Source organism: Melanostigma gelatinosum (genome assembly GCF_949748355.1).
Source record: "Melanostigma gelatinosum genome assembly, chromosome: 7".
Taxonomy (NCBI): Eukaryota; Metazoa; Chordata; class Actinopteri; order Perciformes; family Zoarcidae; genus Melanostigma; species Melanostigma gelatinosum.
In genome coordinates, this window is record NC_136640.1 from 7053498 (window position 1) to 7078658 (window position 25161).

Here is a 25161-nt window from a genome sequence, read left to right on the forward strand (position 1 = left end):
TCCCCTCGATGTGAACTTTGAATTGGAACAGTACTTGGGCTGAGACTGATGACGTTTCACAAGTCCACGAGTTTACAAGTGCAGAGAAGTACGCATGTTGAGAAAGACACGATCACTTGTTGGAAATCCTCTTTGTGGGCTGTTGCATCTCCTGTCCACCTGTTGTGATCGTTTTAATGTCGGCACACAGACAACATGCTATCTCATCACTTCGACTTTCTATCTCATAATTTCGACCATGGGGATATTTTTATTTTCACATCTAACTTTTAATTTTTGTAAAAAAAATAATAATAATAAATATTTTTTTATTTTTTTGCTGGCGGATTCGCGGGCCACATAAAATGACGTGGCGGGCCGGATGCGGCCCGCGGGCCGTATGTTTGACACCCCTGCTCTAAAACGACACAATTCCACAATTAAACTGTATCTTTCAAATACAACCCCTGCCAGCTGTGACATTCCCATGTTGGTACCAATAATCAGAGTATATTGACTTCATATATCTCCACATCCAGAAAATGTTTGGGGTTGTTTTGCTTTCAAACTTGAGACATATGAAATAAGGGATGCAATACAGAATATGCCAATTTAAAAGTGACAAACTTGCTTGAATCATAGACAGAATAGTGGTTCAAACTGTGCCGTCTTTTGTAAAACTAGAAATAAAATAGCTGACGCAATTTATTTAAGGGGGAATTTATTTTGCCTTCCTATGGTACAGTGTACGTCAACATGTGTGATACATATTGTTCTCCACTGTTTATTCAAGGAGACACCCACAGCTGCCACACCTCGAGCTGAAAGTGGAATAGGACAACAAATACCAAGAAGCACATTTTAAATTTTGTTGGAGAATGACATTTACAATATGTAGTCTGTGTATAGTCCTTCAAAATCAATGTCAAATCAAGCAAAGTATGCAGTTAAACACACAAGCCTCACAGTTTAATGCTGCTCTGTTACTTAAACTGGAAAAGTTTAAATTACTGAAAACGTTTGAACATGGTTTCATGCTGGCAAAAGTTAACTTAAGGTGTTATGCCCACACATATATGGCTCTGTATTTGATCACTGTCCTACTTATTATTCTCTGTAAAAAGAAACGTTTGGATGACTTATTAAAGCAAAAGCTGAGCTGCAGTCATCACTGCCCTACCCAAAATGTTAGTAATAAAAGCAGATTTGCTGTAGAGCCCCAGAGTACACTTTGTTCATATGAACAGGAAATGATGCACAACAGTCACCAAATGTTACTGTATAGAGCACAACAGACCTTTAGCATGGCGGGAACAAAACAAGACATATCCCCAGTGAAAAAACAATTGCATTTAAAGAGTTTTCCTTTCACAGTTGGATGCTCCCGAGTTGCTGGGGTGACACAAGTGCTCTACAGTTACAAGTGTGAGTACATGGGTTTAAATGAAAGTGCTTTGTCCCAACTGACTGGCTATGTTACAGAAAATGTACAACTTTTTACAGAAATTATATGAAATCAACCATAACAATACAAAAAAGGTTTACAAACATTTCCTTCCCTTGATGAGATCTTGCAAATAGGACCCGTTGCGTAACAGTACCGGTATATGCAGTATTTGACATTTCATTTAATTTTAAGCATATCCTTTCAGTACACTCAACTGGTTTTGTGTGGCAAGAAAATATATATATTTATATATATTTTGTATTTATAAAAGAAAGTTAAAAAAAGTTGCATATGTATTAATCTAACTCAGAGCAAATATAGTCAATGTGGGGACTTTGGTACAGCAAATGCTGATTTCTTTTTTTACACATATTACAACAAATGTATATTGAGACAGCCTAAAAGGTTATGGAAGCTCAACATTTATTTACTGTGCATGGGCCACAGCACCACCATCACCGATAGAAACTGTATATGTACCATAAGCAGCCAGCTGGATACTTGTAATTTTATTCAAAATGATACACATGATCTGTATTGCACACAGCCATGGGTGCCCTTCTATTCAGTAGAGCAGTGGTTCTCAACTGGTCTGGCTGCGGGACCCACCATCACCCCTTAATGACAAGCCGGGACCCACGACCCAAAATATATATATATATATATAATAAATATATAATTTGGGTATATCTATATTCAAGACGTCTAGTAGTAGTAGTAGTAACGTCTCTGTGTAGTAAACAACTGTCAAATCAAATAAAGAAAGCACACCAATTATATTTTAACAAATATTATTCTCATTTTTCAAATTTAACTGGATGGATTAGAAATACATGAATACATGTTCTTCTCATTTCAAGTAAAACAGCTGGATTAAAAAATAAATTAAGTAATGAAATTAAATTTAGAAAAAATATTTTCACTGAATTACGCTGCAGCTTTAAACTCAGTCCATTCAGGGTGAAGTGAAAAATCCACAATATTATATTTTTCTCATCTTCCAAAAAGAGAAATTAGTGTTTGAAGAATTCACCTGTATGAGTCTGTCCAGTCAGAGTCTAATGACTCTGGTCTCTCTGGACATTTCTCTCTTTTGGAGATCGTCCTATGATTTGACTTTCACAACCCACACCTCAATAGTCCTGCTCTGCTGTCTGTATCCTCGTCTCTCCCCCGTGTGTCACGGTGTGTGTACATCTCACTCAAGTCAGGGAACTCGTCAGAATACTCATATTTGATTGGCTGAGCTTCATCACGTGATGTGATTCACAACGCATTGGTCGGTGTTTTTCCTGCACCACTGAACAAGTGCCGTAAATGCTGGAATAATTCCGCTGCATAAAAAAATGCCCTTCAAAATAAAATCACAACTTTTTATTTATTGATTTTTTTGTCAGGCAAAGGCCCGCGACCCACTGAAAACGGGTCCGCGACCCACCAGTTGAGAATCACTGCAGTAGAGGATCTATGCAAACTGTAGTTTCATTTTCATCATTAACTGTATTATATTTTTTGCTGCACAAAGGTTTCAAGCTTTATAATAATCCGTGCGGTACATTCCATCACTCTCATTGCCACCTCAGATGTGAATCTGTCATTGGGAATCTGTGGAAACGGCAGTAGATCGGGATAGCGGGTTCTCAGGCTGTCCACACCATATCCCTCCAGGATCTGAACATCATTTGAAAGGCCTTTTAACTGGGAGTTGTACTCCTCCACTTTTTGAGCCAGAGCAGTTGGTTTCACATCTTTGTCCGACTTTCCTCTAACTGCATAGTCGGCAGCTATCAGTGCAAGTTTTGTGGCTAGGTAGCATTTGAAACAAACCCACTCATTGGCATTTTTATGGAGGTCATTCCGAGCAGCAGAGTAGTTTGCTCTTGCTTGTCTCAGCCATCTGCGGGCTTCCACTGGGTTTCCAACTGTCTTGAAAGTAGGGGGCACAAAGAAACGGTGAGAATGTGATGAACTTGCATGGCTTGTATAATGTTCCCTGAACTGTTGCCTTTCTGACTTGTGATTTGTTGCTTCTTGGTTCCACGATGAATAAAACCTTTGATATGAGAACTTCTCTGACTGGAAGCGGGATGATGATGTGGAGAACGGTCTTCTGGAAGCTCTCTCTGTATTTTGCTGATCAGCCAAAGTCTGTTTCTCCATCCTGTTGATCTCGTTCTGTAAGTGCTTGAAGACTTCGGTGGCAATGTCCAAATTCTCAGCATTTTTGTCTGGATGCCACTTGAGATACAATCTGCGGATTATCTTTTTTCTCTCTGTCTCAGGAAGCTTCCAAGCTTGTTCAACTACTAAGGTCACTTCTTTCAGGATCTCAGGCAATGTATGAAGCTTGATCTTTTTTGGAGACTGTTTTTGAGTGGGGGGTCGGAGGTTTTCCTTACCAGAAAAAGCAGGAGGGACCATTCGTGGGCCAGAAGACCGACTGTTTGGGCTTGTAGGAGTTGATGGGGAACTGGTGTCTCGTGCATGGTTACTTTCATCTTGTCTTGAGAATTTGTACAAGTCAAGGGAACTCACTACTTTGTACTCACTGTAACCAATGTCAATCTGGAAGCATTTTCCAAGGAAACTTGTGTTTTCCTCATCTCTTTCTACTTCTCGAACAATGATAGCATATGTATAGGTAGGCTGGTAGGACCCGTAGATGTCTCCACCCTCAGAGTCGACAAGGTAACCCACATACTCTCCTGGATAAAATACATTCATGGGATCCATGAGCAGTGTGTGATGTATCTCAGCTGGTATGGGGGTTCCAGGTAGCGGTAGCTCAAGTTTCGAAGGCTCCGTTGAGTCGTACTTAACCCCAAGGTTGTCCAGCTTTTCTGTGATTCTGTAGATGTCATTGCAACCCAGCATGGCAATCAGATAGGATGTGTCAGAAATCAAATTGTCTGTAGCAGACTTCAATGTCATTGCCAGTGCTAAGAGAAAATTTATGTCTTTGCTGTCTGAATGCTGGATATAGAGGTGAATCACCGCTGTCCCATACCTCTTGAGGAAGGCAAGTGTTTCGCTGCGGCTGTGTGGGATGGGGCTACATCCTTTCACTCTTAATGTTGTTTGGAGTTTCTCAAAACAAGAAACTTTTAATCCTTCACAAAGTGCTTTGCAGAGGCGTATGGCTTTTTCCTCATTCACAAGGTATGCATTGTCATTCTCATGTTTCATTATTCTGATCAGTCCTGTGATGAACTGCTCTGATGACAGCAACAGCTGAAGGCGGCCTTGAAGTGAGCAAAGAGCTCCAAACTGGCACATTCTTGGAGAATCCTCATCAAGTTGCTCTTCAAGAATGCCACTCAACAGTCTCGGCCTTAGTTTCTGTGGAAGTAGCATGATCAGCTTTGTGTGGAAGGCGTGATCTTTGCCCAGATAGCACTGGCTCATGTCCACAAGCATCTGAACTCCAACGTTACCCTGAATTCTGCTCTTGTAGTGTGGGGCATCATCAAACACCAAGCTATTGGATTTAGCTAATCTACCGTCATGACTTGGCATATAAAATATCAAGTCTTTGAGACTCTCGAGATCTTTGCGAATTTCCACTGGATCATTTTGGAGGGACTTGAACAATCCTGAAACAACCCTTTTCACAGTTCTCATTTCATTTGGATCAAGCTGCTTGCCCTCTGAACTTCTGTAAATTCGCCACAGCACTTCAACATACTGTTTGGTTGACACAACGTCTTCTGTACCAAGAAGTTTGAACAGTTGATGAAAGGTACCAAGCTCAAGAGGCAATTTGTACAAGTAGGGTTTGAAGTCAGATTCATTTTCCAAATTAATAACAACCTCTTCAGGTTTCAGCAATTTCCAGCCATCTTCAACCATGACAACAGCCACTCCACGAAGTTGGTAATGGAAATCTCTTTTATCTGCATTGAGAAACTCGTAGGTGGACCTTAAAACTTTGTTCCTTGTTTTTACCATTTCATCATCCGGATTGGATATGTTGCAGATGTTTTTGCAGTTGCTTAGGACTTTCTCCAATGGTGGATCCAAGTTGACGCCTAATATGTTCAGCACATGGTCAAGTTGTTCCTGTCCAGTGAGAGTGTTCCCCTCCTGGTCCTTTATGCTTGATGGTGTAGCTTTCTCGGGTAGAATTGGGCAAGATGTCCAAAGCAAGTGAATGATATCTGTTTGCTTGAATTTTGGATTTACCTGAGACCCACTGAAACGAATCAGAGGAATTGTGCCACTCATCTCTTGGTACTGCGAATGAAGCTTGATGAGTTCTTTGGGGGCTCTCTCGGGACACAGGAATGGTATCATTGAGAGCTCCTTCAGAAAAGTACCCTGGAACAGATCTGTCCTCTCGTTGAAAATGTGGTTTAAGAGTACATCGACAATGGTTTGCACTTTTTCTTTGGACCAGCTCTCTGTTTGGGCTTTGACGCTGACCTCTTTTGCAAACTGAAGAACCTGTTGCTGTGACACTTCGTGCTTGAGACCAATACTTCTCAGAAAGGTTATCCATGGCGTGAGCAACAATGTCCCATTCCTGGGCTTTGACACCTGCTCCACTTTCTTAAAAAAGTCACTTGGTATGAATGACTTTGCAGGTAGCATAACTTCGAACACCTTCACTGTCTCATCATAGAAAAACTTGGTTGGCCGGAGTCTGTTTGAGTAGTCATAGATGAACAACAGTCCCTCCAATTTCTCATAGAGCCGATTCTTCATCTCACATGATTCTTCCATTGACAAAAGTCTCTCCTTCAAGTAGACAATGTGTTCAACTTTGGCATCATAGGAAAAACTCTCAAACTTTGGCAGGAGATGTTGAAGGTAGATTTCTAAGTCATCAATTGGCATGCAGCCAAGGAAGGTGTACAGTTCTTTCAGCTGATGATTGTCAGCAAGAAATGCCAAAGAAGCTGTGTGAGCCCATTTGTCTATGTCTGCAGTGGGGATGCTTTTTGCAAGGACGTAGTTTGTCCCATAGTTTGCAATGCTGATGTATCTCCCACTGACTGATTTAAAACATGGGAGGAGTTTTAGGCTCTGTGCATCCTGTTGTGTGAGGTTAGCTAGGTTGCAGTTGAAATACAACAGAAGAGCCTCAAAGTCCTTGTCAGTCAGGTTTGCTGCTTTAAATGCAGATGTCTGGATAATGTACTCTACAGCCTTCAGAACACTTGATGGGTTTTCAATGTTTGCTGTGTGTTGTGCCAGAAAAGGCATGATGGGGTTCTCTTTGACACAGATTTTGTTCACTGCAAGCTGAATGCACCCTGCTTTCATTAGTGTGTGAAAGACTTTGTCATTTTGGCCATGTGGAAATATGACTATGTTCATCAAACTCAGAGGTAAAAGCACATCATGCTCAGGAACAACAATCTTTTCTCTTGCCATGAATTTGATTCCAGGTAGCAAAGCCCATTCTTTCAGAATGTCAAGCACGGTGTCAAAACTGGGTTTGATGTCTACCTGATCCTCCTTAACAGCGACATTCTCACTGATAAAATTCCACACACTCTTCAGCCAAGATTCACTTGCAAAGGTGTCTCTCCACTTAACAGGGATCCTTGTTCGATACTCTCTTGGAAGAACAGACCCCAGTAGGTCACCAAAGCAGCTGATGTCAAAGATCTTTGCAGCTCCTGCCTTCAAAAGGATGTTGCTGTACCTGATGTACAGTGTATTCATGAACATTTCTTTCCTGGATGAGATCAGCTCATGATGTGTTGTCAGGAACTTTGGTCTCTTGGAATCAAACACCTGAAGCACAGTGTCCATTGTTATCAACAGAGGCAAACCCTCAATTGTGACTTCATCCACTTCCCTATCTTTGAAGCAGTAGTCGACTAGAAGCTTCAAGTTATGAACTAGCTTGTAGTTTGACTGTTGGAGACGACAGGGGAGTTTTCCAACATGGCAAGACGTGTCTGGTGATGAGAAAGTGTGAAGAAAGTTGCGGACATCTTCTGGTGTCACATGACTGACTGGTATCCCAGCATCTTCCAAACAGAAGTAGAGATTTGCTGTCTCATCGCAGCTGTGAATCAGGTTGAAACCAATATCCAGAAGCAAGGTCTTCAGCCTGTAAACATTTTCAGCCACAGATTTCCTTGAGGTGATGTTGTATTCTGTGTTTTTCAAGTGCTGAAGTTCATCTTGAAGCAGATTATCAAAAAAGGCTTTGCCTTTGTTTGCAGTGGATGTGTTCACCCATGAAACGTAAATGACAGAGTGCATGTCCGAGTTGTCCATGTGCGCTGCTCTGACAACAGGTAGCAGACGCTTCAAGTCAGCATGGATACAGTTGTAGATGGCTTTAACCAGGCAGTACCAATCTGGCTGTATGTCCAGTCTATTGACTGGGAGGAAGAACAGATATTTTCGCAATGTATCTTTAACAACATGAAGCGGTGTTCCTTGTAGTACGGTCATGGTGGGATCAGGACCTGGGAAGTATCGACGCTTAAGCTGAATCAGCAGTTCCACACAGGCAGGGGCTATCAGTGATGTCATCAAATTGTTATTCCAGTCACTCCTTACCCCCACTCCATTGTCATCTCTCCACAGGTTTCTTCTAGCAGAGTCTAGGGCAAAATGCCCATTGACATGAAAAGGCAAGCCAGTCTCCAGTGAGAGGGGCAGAAAGCAGAAAGCTCGGTGGGGTTTTTTGTAGTTGTGGCTTACACATGCAGCTACCCCTCCACGTGGAAATAGAGTTATGTCTTCATTTTTGTGAGCTGAGATCACACTTTTTGAGACATTTTCAATGTTGGGGAAGCCAGATCGGTTGCAGATCATCCATGTGGTCATATTTCCATCATTGTCCTCTATGTCCATTATGTAGGTTATCTGTTGGACTGGGATAGCAGTGAGCTGCTTCTTTTTGGTCACACTATCAATGACTGAAGCATGAAACTGTTTGCGTTTCAGCCGATCACCATCTGTTATTTTGGCTGTCACAGAATAGAGCACTTTCAGTGCTCCAGATGCATTATCAATTTCACAGATTGATATTTTCTCCATGTGGTTGAGGAACATCAGAAGCTCTGCACCGTCGGTTTTTAGCTTATCCAGAAGGTTTTGCACCATTCTGCCTGACGCAGGGACCGAACTGATCTCTGATGTCTTTGCCATCTCCTTAGAGCGGATGGGGAATCTGAACATTGTGCTGCGTTCTAACTTAAAATGGACTCCCAAGTAAAGACTGAGAACATCTGAAAACTGAGATCTGAAATCAGAGTCCAAGTCTCTAAACATTCTTCCAGGACTCATGGATGTGGCCCCAGGTGCATACTGTGCATGTGGATCAAAGATGCAGAGAATGTCATTGTTTGAGATGAAGGACGGGCAGTCAGTGATGTGATAGACAGAGTTGAATCCTATGCCGTATTGACCGGTTTTGCCTGGATTGGCCTCTTTTGTTCCTCGTCCGAGGTTCTGTATACCTCTGACATCATCCTCTGTGAAAGGCTGGTTGTTATATACACAGAGGGCGGGGCCTTGCATTGGGATCCATTTATCATCAAAGATTCTGTCTGTGGGGTGTATCCTTGCATCAAAAACAAAGTAAATTTCAGTGGCTTTGGCATCATCTGCATTTTGAAGCAGCTCTTTTAACATTTCTTTTTCTGATGGATAAGCATTGAGAATGCTCTTAATTCTGCTTGTGAGTTTTTCTTTCTGTCCAAACTCAGTCCCAGGTGGAGTGAAGCAGACATTTGAGGCATACCTCTCCAAGGCTTTGTGGCGTTTTGGGACTGCCCCTAATTTCACAGCGACCTCTCTTGGAATATCTCCATGACAGTACTTCACAGAAGAGTCTCTGACTTTGATCCAAGGGCAGTCATTGTAGCATAGCAATTTTGATGGCTGCAATGTCAAATTGAAGTCTGGTAATAGAATCCCACCAAAATGTGTTTGGCAGTATTCTTGGTTCTTGTCTCGTATCAAGCTCCATATTCCTTCACTAATAATTCTGCGACACAACTGGAAGTTCTCCTCGGTGAGTACCCTTCTCCCACAGTCTTCCTTCACAGTTTCAAGAACAGTTGAGAAATCCTCGACTGTGAAGCTGGGCTGTACCCCAACATTTTCAAAGAGCTCACGGCAGCTGTTTCTGTATTTGTTTGGGAGCTGATAAAGATGTGGAGCTGCATCAAAATTCAGGTGGAATGCAACTTTGGAGGGATTGACATATGTGTTCTCCACCAGGATGGAATTGAAGTCTTTCAGTTCCTCAGATATTTGTTCTTTTGCTTTCTTATCCTGTAGCATTTCCTCATGAAGGAACTTGTAACAGGCATTTGTTATGTTCTCCTGATACAATGTGACACCATCAAATGATTGAGAAAGTTTCTTGAGTTGACTGATAACCAGTCCAACTGAGGGCTTCCTTATCAGACCAAGGCAGTCTTTCACAGCCAATGACATTGCACCGCAACCTTTGAAAGATGGAGAATTCTCATTCAGTATTGGCTTCATCAGACACACTGTTTCCTGATGTTCAGTTGTGAATAGTTCTCTAGCAGAGAACATTGTTGTTGGGGGAAAGTTGTTACCATGCCATGGCAGTGAAAAGCCTGCAGGTCTTGTCAGGAATGGAAGGAACTTGGTGTCATGCAGCTTTTCCAAGAGCTCAGCTGCTCCAGGATCACTCATCTTAAGTTTCTCATCAATGAGACTCAACACTATACTGCTACGAAAGCATGCAGCTGTGTGATCACTTTCATTAAGATCAATAACAGATTGAGCACGTTCAATCAGATCCTCCCATGACAGATCATCTTTGACCATGCCTAACTGCAATAGCTTCACTAAACAAACAGGGTTTAGGTAGTCTTTAGCAGTGCCTTCAGGAAATCTTCCATCATCAGTGTTGTAGAGCTTAGCAACTCTTCCCTCTGGGTGAATGAGTCTGGAAGGTAAAACCAGTTCCTTCTTGGGGCCACAGCATGGGATACAAGGAGTAACCCTGAGGATTGAGTCAAAATCTTCAAGTTTTTCATTCAAGACATAATGCACCAGGGGATCTCGAAGCTCTTTGTCAATTTCCTGGATGTGAGGGAAAAAGACATCTGAAAAGAACTGCTTCTCTGTTAGGGTGTTTTCCATCAACTTTCCTCTACATCCAGCATCATCAAATCCCTCCTTCACCCAGTCAGGCAGCTCAACAGCACAGAGGTCTTGTGAGCCACTCTTCTTGAGATATTTCAAGAATATCTGGAAAGCAGCAGGACCAATGTCTGGCCTACAGAGTAAGGCATCATCAAGGAATCTGACGTATTTGATTGACACCCAGGTTTTGCCGTCTGAGAAAACCTTTGCATGCTCACCGTCGCCTCCTTTGGCTATTTCTTGGTAGACACCCTGGCTGACCAGTGTGAAGTCATCATGCACCTGACTTGGATCTGGCCATGCTGCATAATAGCTGTAGTCAAGCAGTTCTTCACTTTCAGTCATTGAACGTAGCATTGAGAGGGCTGATAAATAAGCCTGGACAATAACATGTCTCATGAACACAGAGTTCCACTGTCCTTTGGTGTCTGTCTTCCAGATCTCTTTGCGGTTGGAGGTCACAGCAAAGCAGCCGTTAATGTGGACTGGTAAGCCTGTTTTGATTCTGAGAGGTAAGTAACAAAACACTTCTCCAATTGGTGTGGTATTTGTCTTTACCGTCCATTTGCGATTCTCTTCTTCTGAGAGCAGAACAGCCACTCCACCACAAGGCACTAGTCCAAGTCTTTTTCCACTATCACTGAGGGAAAACTTGAGTGCCTCAGTTACATCCATGCATGAGCAAATGAGCCAGTTGGTGACCTCGACTGCTTTTGCGTGCATGTCATCTGTGAGTCGTCTTGTCTGAACACCTTTAGCAGCCATCTCAAAGTACTGGTTAGGATCTTCCTCTGAACCTCTGAACAGTGGCGAATGGAGATCGACAATGCGTTTGAACACATTATGAAACTCCTCCACCAAAACGCGTATGATGCAGCCAGACTTGGGAACATCAGCAGGTACCCTGTTGGTGCTTGCAACTTTCTTCATCACCTTCGCTGCAGTTTTGAGGATACTCAGAGGTCCGTATGAGGATTTGGATGACCACACACTTTTGTTGATGGTGACGACATCTTGTGCGCCTGCTGGATTTGGTTCCTCATATTTCAAGTATTTCAAGACCATACTTCCGACATGCTGAGTAAACAGAATGAACCGATGGCCACATATGCTGAACTCATCAACCAGGGAATAGATGTCTGTGGTGTTGTAGTATAGACCACTGATTTCGCTTCCTGACGCTTCCTGCTCTGTTCTGAATGGGAGTCTGAACAGTGTACCATTGTACTTGTATGGGGAATCCTGAGCTAGAGGAAGCTGGCAGTTGAAGACATTGATGAAAGGTTTGAACTGGTTAGGAAATTTTCTCAGCCTTTTCTGTTGTTTGCTCCAGTTGATTTTAATCCCTGGATTAGACCTGTCTCTGATGTGCTTGCTGATGTGATTGATGTTTGGATCAAACATGATCATGAACTCTCTGCTCATTATGATGGGGATATCAGTGATGTGATAAACAGAGTTGAAGCCCAGGCCAAACTTGCCAACTTTGTCTGCTTCACATCTCTTCGCAGAACCACCTAACCGTGTGATGTTCAGAAAGTCAGCGTCTGAGAATACAGAGCTGTTGAAAGACCACAAGGAGGGCCCGTGGCAAACAACCATGCCAGGGTCAAGGAGATTCTCTCTAATGTCAGTGTTTTTTCTCATGTCAATGAGGAAACTACACTCGGTTGCACTTGCATCATCAGCATTTTGGAGGAGCTCTTTAAAAATGTCTGCTACAGATGGATATTCCTCCAAGATGTTCTTTATTCTCACTGTTAGAGGTTCTCGTTGGCCTGATTGTTCAAAGCCAAGGTTCTCTGGGTTTATCAACCTTGTGCTCAAACATGGCACCTTCAACCACTCTGCGGTTTTCATGGGGATGTCATCATGGACTAATATAATGGGCTCTGATGCATCTTCAAGCAAGTCATTCAAATCATCAACCTTGATGTCACAGTAGGTGCATTCATGAATGGGCTTCAAAGCCAATTTGCTTGGGTCCTTGTAACAAAGAATCGGCACATGCATGTTAGTGTCTACATCTATCTGATTGCTGTTCAGCCATCTCAGGATGTTGACTAAAAGTACAATATCATGTTTGCTTTCCTCCTTGGTAATCTCTCCTTCACACCTTTGTTGGATGGTGCTGATGACTTCAAACACATGGCTTGACACAACCTCTTCAACTGAACCACAAAACTTGAACAGCTTGTGAAACTTTCTTATTGTCTTTGGCAAGGAGTACAGGTAAGGCTGCAAGTCTAGATCAGGGAGGGGCTTTAGTACTGTCTGGCCAGGTGATGAGAATGTCTTCCCCGTCCACACCCAATCAAAGGGAAGTGATTTCATTGCTTCTCTTGCGTCCTCAAGATGAGCCTGCATGAAACCGTATATCTCAAACAAGATCTGCTGGAATTGATACCAATCCTCTGTGGTGAATGCTTGAGATTTATGCCAGTCATTCACTGCTTTAAGGTGCTGTAATACTTGATCCACCTGAGGCTCTGTGGTTAGTTTCAGTGCCTTCTTCATACCTGCAGATGTGTGTTCAACCAGTGCTACTGAAGATCCCACAAGCACTGCATGGGATATGTCGCACATCTCTGACAAAGAGCAGATATTGAGATTATCTCCAACCCAAGCAAGGGATTTCGGATAAGTTGGAGGTCTTTCTTTGCAGACAGGTACCCATTTCAGTTTTAGCAATGATGTCTGAGCATCAGCTGATTTTACCAGCTTGGTTTGTCTGTTAAGTATTTGCAGGAGTGTTTTCGCCTTTGTAATTAGGAATTCCATTTCTGGCTCCTTGCTGCTTTGTATCTCCTCTATTTTCTTTGCCACTTTGAGTACATCTTTTTCACTGAGCTGTACTTCATTTCGTAGTCCCAGTTGTCTGAGTGAATGAAGAATATCAGGGGAAGACGTGAATGGACTTGTGAGAAATCTGGTTTTCTCTTCCATGTAGAACAGGTTCTGTAGAATCTCCAGCTCGGGATCAAAAAGATCTGAGGCTTTGACTGACTTTCCACAAGGCAACTGAATAAATGTAAGAGCAGAAAGCCATCGAATTACAGTTGAGTTTTCATTTTTTAGAAATGCCAGATGTTTAAGTGCCCAAAGCATGACCTGGGTTGTCTCATCTGTTGTGTAGAACCCCCGCTCAATGTCCTGAATAATCATCTTCAAACATTCAGTTGTTTTCAGTTGTTGTACATTCAGCATCTTTATGAGGCGGATTGATTCTTCGTCACAGCAACCCACAAGATGTATGGATAATTTCACATCTGGTGGATATTTGGCTCTGTGATGTAAAGCTCTAGCCCCTCTCAGTGATGTAAATGCTGAGGTACCTTCAGAGCAGGTTCCCACTTTCTCGAAGATGGAAAGCTCCAGCAGGGTATGCTTTTCCCTCTCTGTAATGTCCGACAGTCCGGCAAGAAAGTTTCTGAGCGCAATCTTCTCTTTGACTGAGAAAGAACAGACTAGGCCGGATAATCGTTGTGTTGGTAATCTATCCATAATTTGCAGAAGCAGACCAGGAGAGGAAGGATGGATGAAATTCTTCAGCAGAGGGTGGTGCAAACATGAATCCAGCTTTTTTATCACGACTCCTCCAAGCTTTTCCATGATGTCAAGAAGGTTTTCAGAGAGCGGCGCCTCTTCCTCATCCACAAGAATTATGGGGGATGGAGTTTTGAGACGTAGAAGCTTAACTACGTCCATGCTTTCCTCAAGTGGCACAAGTGGGATCAAAGGCATGTCGTCAAAGGTACTTAGGTCATCGGCAAAATGTATATAGAGATGCTTCCAAACCATCTTCAGCCAGGAAACTGTAGGATGTTTCAACTCTCTGTTTCCAGGTTCCCATCGGACAATGAAGTCTCTAGTTAGCCAGGCTGTAGATAGGATCTCCTTGATGAGTCGAGCTGATCGTTCAGAGTTCAGCATTTGTAGCTGAGTGCAGGGTCTTCCTGTTAAAAGTCAAGGAAAAACTGAAATTAGCCTCAGTTATTATTTTACAGGTAAATGTTAACTATCAGAAATGACAAAGTTAGGTTTGTGGTTGTTATTGCACGATGCAGCGGTCTGAAGATGAAAGTTCAACTGTCAAAAATCATCTTAACAATCCACTAAATCAGTTTCTAGACATATCGGAGAGCACACTGCACAAACAAATGAACTTTTCACTTAAGTTTGTTAAAAAATGATTATGAATAATTAGTATATTCACACTCAACATTCAAGATTTGTATTGCAGCACATATTTCTGATGTAAACATGCTTGTACAAACCATGTTCTGTACACACACACACACACAGTTCAATGTATACTAAAAGCTTGTCAATCTTGACCTCATTCATATAATTTCAGTGTAAAGGAAACCATTTCTCAAAGACATACATACCCAGAAAAACACTGCAAGCCATAGTGCTGTAAATCTGTGAGACTTTCTAACTGCACGTGCTGCTCATTTACAGTCATGCATTAGTTTAGTGTGTTGTTATTATTAGGTTATATTTGACACACTTCGAAATACCTACCAGAACACCCCCAAAGATATTGTTGTACTGTAATTGAAGTGGCACATTTTTTAGAGTTCTGGGATGAATGTTACTCTCTTTTTCTGTCTTATGTAAATTAAAAAAAACTAAAACTAAATAATGATGTCTTTCAGCATAGAATGATGAATTGTTTTAGCCTGTCTCAACCTAATGTACAGGTTGGAAAAATAGTTGTTGCAGAGAGTGAGTAAGAGAGAGTGAGACATGGGTGGAGAGGGAGAGGTCAGGGGATCTGAGTGAGTCCAAAGTGGTACTTTAACATCATCAACAGAGTTGGCCAGAGTGGGCAGCGGAGTAAAGGTTTCTGTAGACACGGTTAATAACTGGACAAAAATGGAGTGGCAATACTACACTTAAGAAATTCAACATCAAAATAAAAATGAATAGGAGTCCACATTACTATAGTTAAATGTTAAATGACAAAATTCTCTGTCTTTCATCTTGGGTTTAAAGGACAAAGCTGTTACTCAGCATATTTCCTCTGCCTGGCTCATGTCAGTGAGTGGACTCGGGATCTGATCTCGTGGGCCGTGTGGAATGCCCGTGTAGCACAAAAACAACTCTTCCATGAATCAGCAGGCTCACTCTCTCGTTCCCTTTCTGCCTCGCACTCCTAAATGATCTATTAGCAGTGACTTTAATGCCCTGCTGGCATTGCAGGAGAGTAAAGTGACCAAGCGTTGCTACAACATGGCTGAACCCAGATAACCCACAAAGTCATCACAAGGACTTTTATACTTAACTATACGTGGTACAGGGCCCCTAAGATCATTCAAATTAATCACAGCTTTACTGTCATATACCATTAAGATTACAAATAAATTGGTCAAAATATTTTACAATATAACCACTGTTTGGGACCAAGGTTATTTATGTGGAAAAGATATGTTGAATTACCTCTGCTTTTGGCTGCTTCCTTCAAAGTGTCCATTACTAAAGGTTTAATGCTCTCCAATAGGAACCGACCCTCAAGTCCTGGATACAGAGAACTTAGGACAAAGCAAAAGGGAAAAAACGGTGAGAATATTTTAGGAACTTGTCTGATTTTTGTCTGATTTTTAAGGCAGAAGCAAAGCCACGATCTTTATCACACAATCAGCCACAACCTCTTTAATATTCCTGCACATATTTGCATCTGCTTTGCAGATTTAGAAGTGTTTCACCTTAAAACTTGTCTTTGTAAATTGCAGTAACCTCACTAAAGCCATGCACAACGATCCACACTTCATATAGATAAAGGAATGATGCACTATTAACACTTTAACTTCGATGCAAACTGATCTTCCAGGCTGGTGCATCTGTTTAAATCAAGCCTAAATTACAAAATATTAAAATTAACTGCTCTTCATTTCAGGTAGAAATACAATTTTCCACCTATGATAAAACATTTTGAAGTCAAGGTAAATGTACATTAAGGAGAGACTGAGGTAATTTAGACAAGAATTACAACAATTTGTTCGTGAAAATACACAATTTGTCTTTAAATCTACCTGGGGTATTCCTCAGATGCAATGTAAATGGAATCTTTTTCACTGACAGAAGATGAAAACGTTGTAAATGTCTCATCTTGCAGTGGAAGGAGCTCCAGTCCTATGAGTTCACTGTAATTGGCGTCACTAAGCGCAAACTCCAGCAGCAGCAACTTCTCCTGTGAGGGGCCTTTGTGTTTGTACTTCCTGATCACCTGCCGCAACAAAGATGGCGTCACTTTCTTTACTTCAGTGGACTCAGTCATGCAGGCAGCCAAGATAAAGTCTGCGGCAGCGGGCACCTTTGCCACCGGCGTTCCTGAGCTTTGGAGGTAGTTGATCACAGTCTCTGAAATGTCCTCGTCTGTGTTTAGCTCCGAGAACACAGCCTGGTCCACCCGGATCCAGCTCTCACCGAGGGAATAGATGACCTGCTGCTGTAGCAAGTCATGAAACAGCGGCTGGAGGATGGGTTTCCAGCGGGACTTGACCCGCTTAGGATCTGGCCAGGCCCCATAGGTCCCTGTCGGAGACAATGGAAAGTCTTGGTCCTTTTTTGTTTGTACCCTTTTGATAGCCTCAGTGATGAGCGTGAAGTAAGCCCTAGGGATGACAGTGATTATAAGCAGCTCATTCCACAAGGCCGCTGGATCCCTCCACTGGTCCACTTCCCGCCACTTGATACTCCTACGGTTGTCTGTGAGGCCGAAGAAGCCACTGACATGCACTGGAAGCCCTGTCTCGCTCTCCTCGCCAAGGGGAAGGGGAAGGAAGCAAAAAGCTCGTCCTGAGAAGCCTGATGTGGCACCTTTGTCTTCTTTATTGATCAGAGTAAGAGGCAGAGCAATTCCAATGGTGGGCATAAACTTCAAATCGTCTGCCAGAGAGTCCAACTCGGCACACATTCCTCTGCCCCCAACTCCATTACAAACCAGCCACATCATTCTCTGAGTCTCTTTAGCCGTTTCATCCTGAGTCTCTATGTTGACTTGGTAAGTGACGCACGTGATGGTCGAACTAGGAACCCCATTGCTGTAGCTGTCTATAGCCTGATCCAGTGTCTTCACTGCATTTGGTCTTTCTAACTTGTCATCAGTATTCGCCGTTGCTGTAACCTGAAACAACATGCGCTCTGTACCATCAGACTCACGCACATGCAAGGAGATCTTCTGAACACTCTTGAGGAATAGGAGCACTGTGTCTGCATCTGCTTTGAAAGACTCAAAGAGCTCCAAAACCTTTTCTTTGTTGTAAATGTTGCCACTGAGCTGGGAGGGTTTCAGGCGAAGCGGGAAGCGGAACAATGTTCCAGGAAAGCTGCCATCCTCAATGGTTGTCTCAGAGCTCCCAAACATCCCAATGTAGGGAGTAAACTGGTCAGCAAGTTCTGTGATCTCTTTCATGTCCGTCTTCAAGTTCCAACACTGCCCAGACTCATGCACACCAAACAGGGTCTGATGAGGGTCCAGCATGGCAATCTGGTCTCCACTAAATATACTGGGAGCATCTAAGCAGTGGGAAGAAAAAAAACTAAATTAATATCAATTAAATATGTTGTTAATTCTATAGTGTCATTTCAGGTCATTTTTCATGCAAAAATGAAAGACGTTCCAGCTTTTCCAAAGTCAGGATTCGCTGCTTTTTTGTGTGTTCTACGTCATTTTAACACAATTTTTTGGAAGAAAATGTATTTTTCTCTGATTTGATACTGATGTAAATTACATATAACTTTTACCATGCATCTTGACAGTAATTTGTACCTAACCTGTAATATGGTACACAGAATTGAAGCCAATCCCAAATCGTCCGACTTTCAAAGGATCCTCTCTCTTCCTGCTCCTCGCAATTTCCTGAATCCCATTCCAGTCTTCCACGGTGAACACAGCATCATTGTAAACATACAATGCCGTCCCTGCAATACCATGAGTGAACACCAGGTCAGCATATGTTCATATTTAATATGACAACCTAAAACACATATACAGTAAAGGTACAGTGTAAAATGTATTTCAATAATCCCTGTCACGAACGTGTTCGCGTTTTCCCTTTTCATCGTTTACAACAGGCATGTCCAAAGTCCGGCCCGCGGGCCAATCACGGCCCGAGGTCAGATTTTATACGGCCCGCGCCTTCTGTCTTAAAATGCATTATTTATGGCCCGCCAGCACAGTCAAAACGGAATGAATAAATCATACAAATTCAACATGCAATTCCTATTTTTACCTCATGGTGGCAGCACCACTCTGTAACTGTCTGGCTGTTTGAAATTGGCTCTGACCCTTGAACTGTCATGGCTACGGCAAGTAAAAAAAGGAAAGTCGATAATGAGGGCCGCCGCTTCCAGGAGAGGTGGAGATCGCAATATTTTTTTCACCGAAAACCGAAACAACTGTGTCTCCCTAATTTGTCATGAGACTGTTGCCTTGTTTAAGGAATATAATGTAAAGAGACACTACGAGACCAAACGTGCTAATGCTACAACAAGCTATCAGAGAGCGTCCGTGCTAGAAAAGTGAAGCAACTCCAAGATAACTTGGCCACACAGCAGCGGTCCCTTTCACATGAAAACATCATCAAAGTAAGCTGCGGAGTGGCCGTGGTAATTGCTAAACATGACAAACCTTTTACGGAATGTGAGGTTATCAAAGACTGTGTTATGAAAATAGCAGAAAACATTTGCCCCGAGAAGAAGACAGAGTTTGCTAATGTTTGCCTGGCTCGTAACACTGAAGAGCTATCATCAGATACGAAGAGACAACTTGATTTTTTTCGTGAGCCAGTTCCATGTGTGTTGAATTTAAATGTTAGACAACTTTTCATCACCCTCACTAAGTCATATTTAAGATTGTCTTGAGGTGAGAATATTGATCGGTTCCTATGTAATTAGCTTTTAGATGGCTTGTTCTTTGTTATCTGACTTTCAAGATGTGAAAGAAAGGCAGAATAGTTGTTGAGATGTGTTCAGACATGAATGCTTACATTTGGTTACATTGCTATTTGCTGTCATTGAAAATAAAATGATAAAATAACAATGTATGTATAGGCTACTTGTATTGTTTAAAATAATGTCAGCAGGGACTGTTGGCCCTTGGGCATTTTCACATTATCAAATTTGGCCCTCTTTGAAAAAAGTTTGGACACCCCTGGTTTACAGGGAGGTCGGGGCAGAGGATCAGCTACAGAACACCTGCTTTATGATACTTACGGTAAGCAGGACTGATTCATGCAAACACAAGGGCTGTATTAACTGTAACCACTAACCTTGATGCTGAGCCATGTCAGGTGACCACAGTGACTCCACTCCATACTCTGTCTCATCGTACATGAACTTGACTTCTGTGGCTCCAGCATCCTCTGCATTTTGAATCAACTCCTACAAAATAGAACACAACAAATATGTGCATTTATGAAGGCAGGGCCTTTCATTGCGGTTTTAAGAAATGTAATGTGCACAATGAAATCACATTATTTCGTGGATGTTTTGTCAAAAGAACCTTACGGTAAAATGACCACATTATTATAGAGGATGGTCCCAGCGGGACCTCAGCCCTTCACCCTGGCAGTATTTCTACTATGTCGGTGTAAAAGGTGAAATAATAATGTAGCATGACACTTACTTTTAGAATCTGTCCACCTTCAGGGTACCTCCTCAGAATATCTTTCAGAAAATCGACTAGCGGTGGTGTAGTCTGTCCAAACCTGCCTGTAAAAAGCCATGCTGTGTAAGCCTCACTGTTGTAAAGAAACTGTTATACTGCAGAGATGTGGTTGTTTAAATCCTACCTCCCCCTTTAAGGCCTCTTCCCTCGAGTGTGACGGATACTTCTGGGCTTCCAGCAGGCACCAATGTCCCGATCTGCACGCTGTCATCCAGCTAGGAAGGTAGGATGTGTAGACAACGCATTATTTTACATACAACAAAAAATGTGTTTTATTGAGGAAAACATTTGAATGGTCTGGTCTATTATATGGCGAAAATGTAACAACAAACCGGGTACTGACTCAACAAAGACAAAGCTCTTCAGTTTATCAATGGCATTGCTTTAGGAGACTGTAACTAACCGCCCTTCACTGTGCGTCAGAGAAATGTTATTCTGAAAGATAAAATGAATGATGATTTCTGCCACAACCTATTTTATTACTCAATGCCCTCACGAAACACTCTGAAAGCCAACTGGAACCGACTCATTTTTATGACAACTATTAACAGACTTAAAGTCGTCCTCTCTTAAAAATGGATGCACCATCATCGGCCTCTCACCCCACCAAACAGTCATTATTGCTACACGTTAGCGTGACAGGCGATCTTTGCCTGGTGCATCGTTCTGAATCGATGCAGTAAGGGAGCCAGAGCCGGAACCGGGCCCTAATGCTGCTGCTCCTGCTGTGTCAAGGTGACACTGTGACCCGCCTGCGCTCAGCAGTCTTTGTTCATCTACGTGCTCTCTGGCAAACTGAGCTCTGCAGAATCAATTCTCTGTCATCCTCCTCATCACTCTGCAATGATCATTTATACAATTCATGATGAAGGATTCTAAGTCTTAAATGTCATATTAATATGGGAAACGGAGAGCTTACACGTCGTAGAAGATGGTCTGAACTTGTCAAAGACGTGCGAGTAAGACATTGATATTGGCGGAAATGTGCGCACACAGAACATACTCGGACTTAGAATCAGTAATTGAATTATAATATAGAGAACAGGGTGCTTTGGTTGTACATGTCTCTCTCTCTAACAAAGATTTACTCGTGTAATGTATGGTAGTATTTTACCTCATTTGGCAACTGGACTGAATGTTTTATTTCATTTGACAGCAGCGGCAGACAGGCTTTTACATTGAAGAATGCTTTTGAAACTCACAGATAAGCTAAACTTGCCTTTATGTTTCTCCTAAAAGGAATACCACTCCTCTGCTGAGTACAGTGTCTGGCACAGGGCCTCCTCCGTCAGACCGCTGAACATTGTAATTGCATTAGGCAGAACAGGAAGGCGACTTGATATTTAAACTTACATCTGGAGGGAGCAATGGAAATATTTTTCATAATTTTTATTTCTAGGAAATGGTTCACATTGTAAAATACTCACAGCTGGAACAGAATTCAAGACTTCAATTCCTTTTATTCAGAAAGCGCCTACCCTTGTGGTGTATGTGCTATTAGTGTGTAGGTGTGGCTTGCAGCTAGTTTCTGCATGAGATCAGGGGGGGGGGGGGGGGCTGCAGAGCGCTGACCACCACCTGGTGCTTTCCATCAGCTGCTAAGCCCCGAGACAGGGGGTCAACTCCAGTTATGTTGGGCCATACACGGAAACGCAGTACATTTATCTGCTACAAAAGTGACAAATTAATCCAATTAACACCATCTGTTTGATCCGAAATAAGATTTGTATTGTAAGCAAGACCTTAATTTATAACAAAGTATAAAGATTTGCCATATTTTGTTTTATTGTATCCATAAAAATATACCATTTCAGGGTATAAGTAATAATAATATATCTCAAATGTTGAGAATTACTCTTGAGATGTATATTAGCTTTGCATATGCTTTATTCTGTACACTGTGATGATCAGGCGCCTAGTCATGTTGCCTATGAGTCAAATCATTTTGGTGCAGTCATTCGACTTGATAATGTGTTCAGGACCCCTGCCTTACTCTGTAGGAGTCCAAAAAACATCCGCAGTAAAGATAAGATCAGATAGATAGATCACTGAGCTCAAATCAGTCCTAAGATAAATAACAACACCAAAAGGATTCAATTAATTGTTAACAGCAACAACAAATTAAACCTGAGGGGGAAACTTGGCTCATGGCATCTCAACAATGACGGCACTGTTGGTGGTTTAGGTCAATGTCCTGCAGTAATGGCACAGGGTCATTAAAAATAGATCTGTTTTCTGCTGCTGGCAATTATCTACCATTAGAGAAAGAATCCTCAGTTATTCATCTTCTCTTTGTTGCTAAATGTGACAAAACCACAGAACAACAAGTAAACCAAATAGTCAAGAAGAACTCAAATGTGACATTTACAATCAACAAACTGGATAACGGTAAAATTATACACTTTTATAAAATGTCTTGCAACAAAGAATGACAACAATGTAAAACACTGACAGGATCCCGACTTAACTACAAACTTAATTATGGTGAATTTAAAAACCTAGATTTCTGTGTTTTTGTCTTTGGTTTGGACCAAAAGACAACGCTACTTTCCAATGTTTGTTTTATTAGTTTTATCTACTGTCATGCACTCTGTTTGTGTGACTTAAAGTAGTTGAGCGACGCCTTCCAGTACATACTGAAACAATGACCAAGCAGCCCAAAAATAAAAAAACACCAGCCTCCCACACACATTGTATGACCACAATGAACAAACTTATTTCATAATTAATAACCAACAACCATGTTGCTGGATCATTTGGATTGGTTTGTGTTGTGATGAATTGGCTATGCCATTCCTATGGAGAAATTATCACATTTTGGTATTTGTGTTAGTAGTGTATAGTAGTGTATAAAAAAACATACCAGTCTCCCATTGTGAGTCAGCTGTTGCTCTTTGACCGGCAGGTTTGTCTCCTCGTAGAGCAACTGTTTCACATCTTCAACAGATGTGAAGGGAGAGACCTGGTAGGACCTCGGGCCAATGTACTCATGACGAACTGTCACCCGTGGGAACCTAAAAAATAGAGCCAGAAATTGGGTTTCAAATCTGGACACAATTCTGATAAATTTGAGGTGTGAGTAGAGAAACAAAAAAAGTTGCCTTCATTTGTTTGTGACAGTAGAGATACACACAGGAAACTTAGGGTTATGCAACAAGGGATGTTGAAATTATGGTATGCATGTTAACCACTAAACTACCAGGACGCCCCAATGACTGAATGATTTTGCACATTTCTTAAAAATTCTGCAGATGCGATATCTATTTAAAACTTTTTCTCAAAATGGCACACTCGAATGAAACCCTTGATTGATTTCATTGTTAAGAGCACTATGTTATGTTGCATGCATTGAACTGTAGATTAATAGCAGAGAAAGGGAGGTCAAAGATCAAATTGAACGGACGTGAGAGTCTTCCTTACAGCCATTATTGATCCAGGTTCAGGTTAGGAAGAAACATGAGAATTGAAACCCCACCAGGTCCATCTGTTAATGGTCCATTAGTGCCATTTAGACATCTGTAGGCTCTAGATTTTGATTTTTAGAACATTAACTTGTATACATTCACATACAGCCTGCGGCCTTACTGCACTGAAGTACTGGAAGGTGAAATAAATCCTCTAAAAAGGTTGATTCATCCCCTCAAGAAAGCGGTGCTGTTTGCCATCAGTAGCCTCGTTTTGCTGCTATTTAAGTTGACAACACGGGTCTTTCAGTTATGCAAGAGAAACTCATAAGTTAACCTGTCAACACATTCACAGCAATAAAGCTAAATATTCTTGCTTATTCAGCAGCAGGACACTGGACCCACAGTGGTGCATTCACTGGAGCTCAAGTGGGTGTGGCTGCACAGGATGTTTGAAAAGCAGCACATACTAATCAATACTGGACCAGTCGTGATGATAGATACAGACTGACACAATGCAGCAGTGAGCCTGGAAAATGTTATTATATGTTCTCGGTTCAGCTGTGGAGAACCTGAACAGTGTGCTAACATGAAACGTGTGATTGTTTCCAGGCTTATTTTACAGTCAACGTTAAACTTACCATGGGTCTGGACAGTTGGTCATCTCGTTGCTGCTATGTGTCCCAGCACATACACATGCATCGGACTATCTTCTGCACCGAGCGCATGAATACTCCACCCGGTAAACAGCTGTCGCGAAACAAGAAAACCCGTTATCCTCAAAACACCTGCCTGTTCTGTACAACTGCATGATACAGATATAACATCTTTGTTAAGGTGTTATGTTGTTGTGACTGTAGCTAAGAGGCTTTCTTTTAACCGTGTATCGCCGGTGCCGGTGTGATTTCTTTAGCCTCTTTATGGAGCGCTATCCCCACAAACTCACTTGAGTCTGCCCAGTGCGCGCTGATAACGGTCCTCTGAAACAGCTGACGCATTTCACGTCAGGCTGTGTTCCTGGAAACAACAACAATAGCAAGTGACATGGTTAATTACCCCCCACCAACAACATACTGACTCCTTCAAAGGCGATGTTCTAATAATAATGAATTACACTGCGCGTGAGAGCAGAAGACGAAGCGAGAGGCTTCGCTGCCGGTTACTTCCGTGTCGGCTTAAATCCCTTTGTGCACACTCTGTCTGGTCTGAAGCTACCTCTTGCCTTCCCAAAATGTTTATCACCGAAACTACCCAATATATATCCTTGTGACATGTTTATTTCGTATTTTAGAGGCTTCTGCTACTTCTGTAACACTATTTGAAACTGGTGGAGAGGCAACATTTTGTTTCGCGCATGCGTAGTAGCTTACTTATGTATCAACCTGTTTATTCAAACCGGTACTTGTAAGTATTAACTGTTGCATACTTTAGTGTGAGACATCCTATTATCTATGTCTGCACACTAGCGTGCACATGGTGCGAGTTCATCTTTAGCTCAGTTAAAGGCACACGTCTGCAGAGACTGTGAAGAATCAAAGAGCTCTCTCACTCCGCCCTAT

At 42.1% G+C, this 25161-nt stretch overlaps 1 protein-coding gene across 1 annotated transcript; it reads right to left on the reverse strand.

Moving 5' to 3' along the window:
- Positions 1-699: 699 nt before the first annotated feature.
- sacs (sacsin molecular chaperone) lies at positions 700-24356 on the reverse strand. The gene is made up of 9 exons (XM_079271838.1): positions 24244-24356; positions 23062-23212; positions 20323-20413; positions 20157-20242; positions 19801-19912; positions 18305-18451; positions 16561-18046; positions 15968-16059; positions 700-14478 (listed from the first exon to the last, which is right to left on the reverse strand). The coding sequence occupies exons 1-9, from the start codon at positions 24264-24266 to the stop codon at positions 2930-2932; spliced, it is 13737 nt and encodes a 4578-aa protein (XP_079127964.1). The 5' UTR covers positions 24267-24356; the 3' UTR covers positions 700-2929.
- Positions 24357-25161: the final 805 nt, after the last annotated feature.

Excerpts from the sequence above, each read along its gene's own strand:
- sacs (XM_079271838.1), bottom strand. The coding sequence starts at position 24,266 with ATGACCAACTGTCCAGACCCATG. Across the intron at positions 18,452-19,800 it reads TGACATGGCTCAGCATCAAG|GGACGGCATTGTATGTTTAC; the intron begins GTTAGTGGTTAC and ends ATGGTATTGCAG. Across the intron at positions 18,047-18,304 it reads TTCTGTGTACCATATTACAG|ATGCTCCCAGTATATTTAGT; the intron begins GTTAGGTACAAA and ends CCCACTGCTTAG.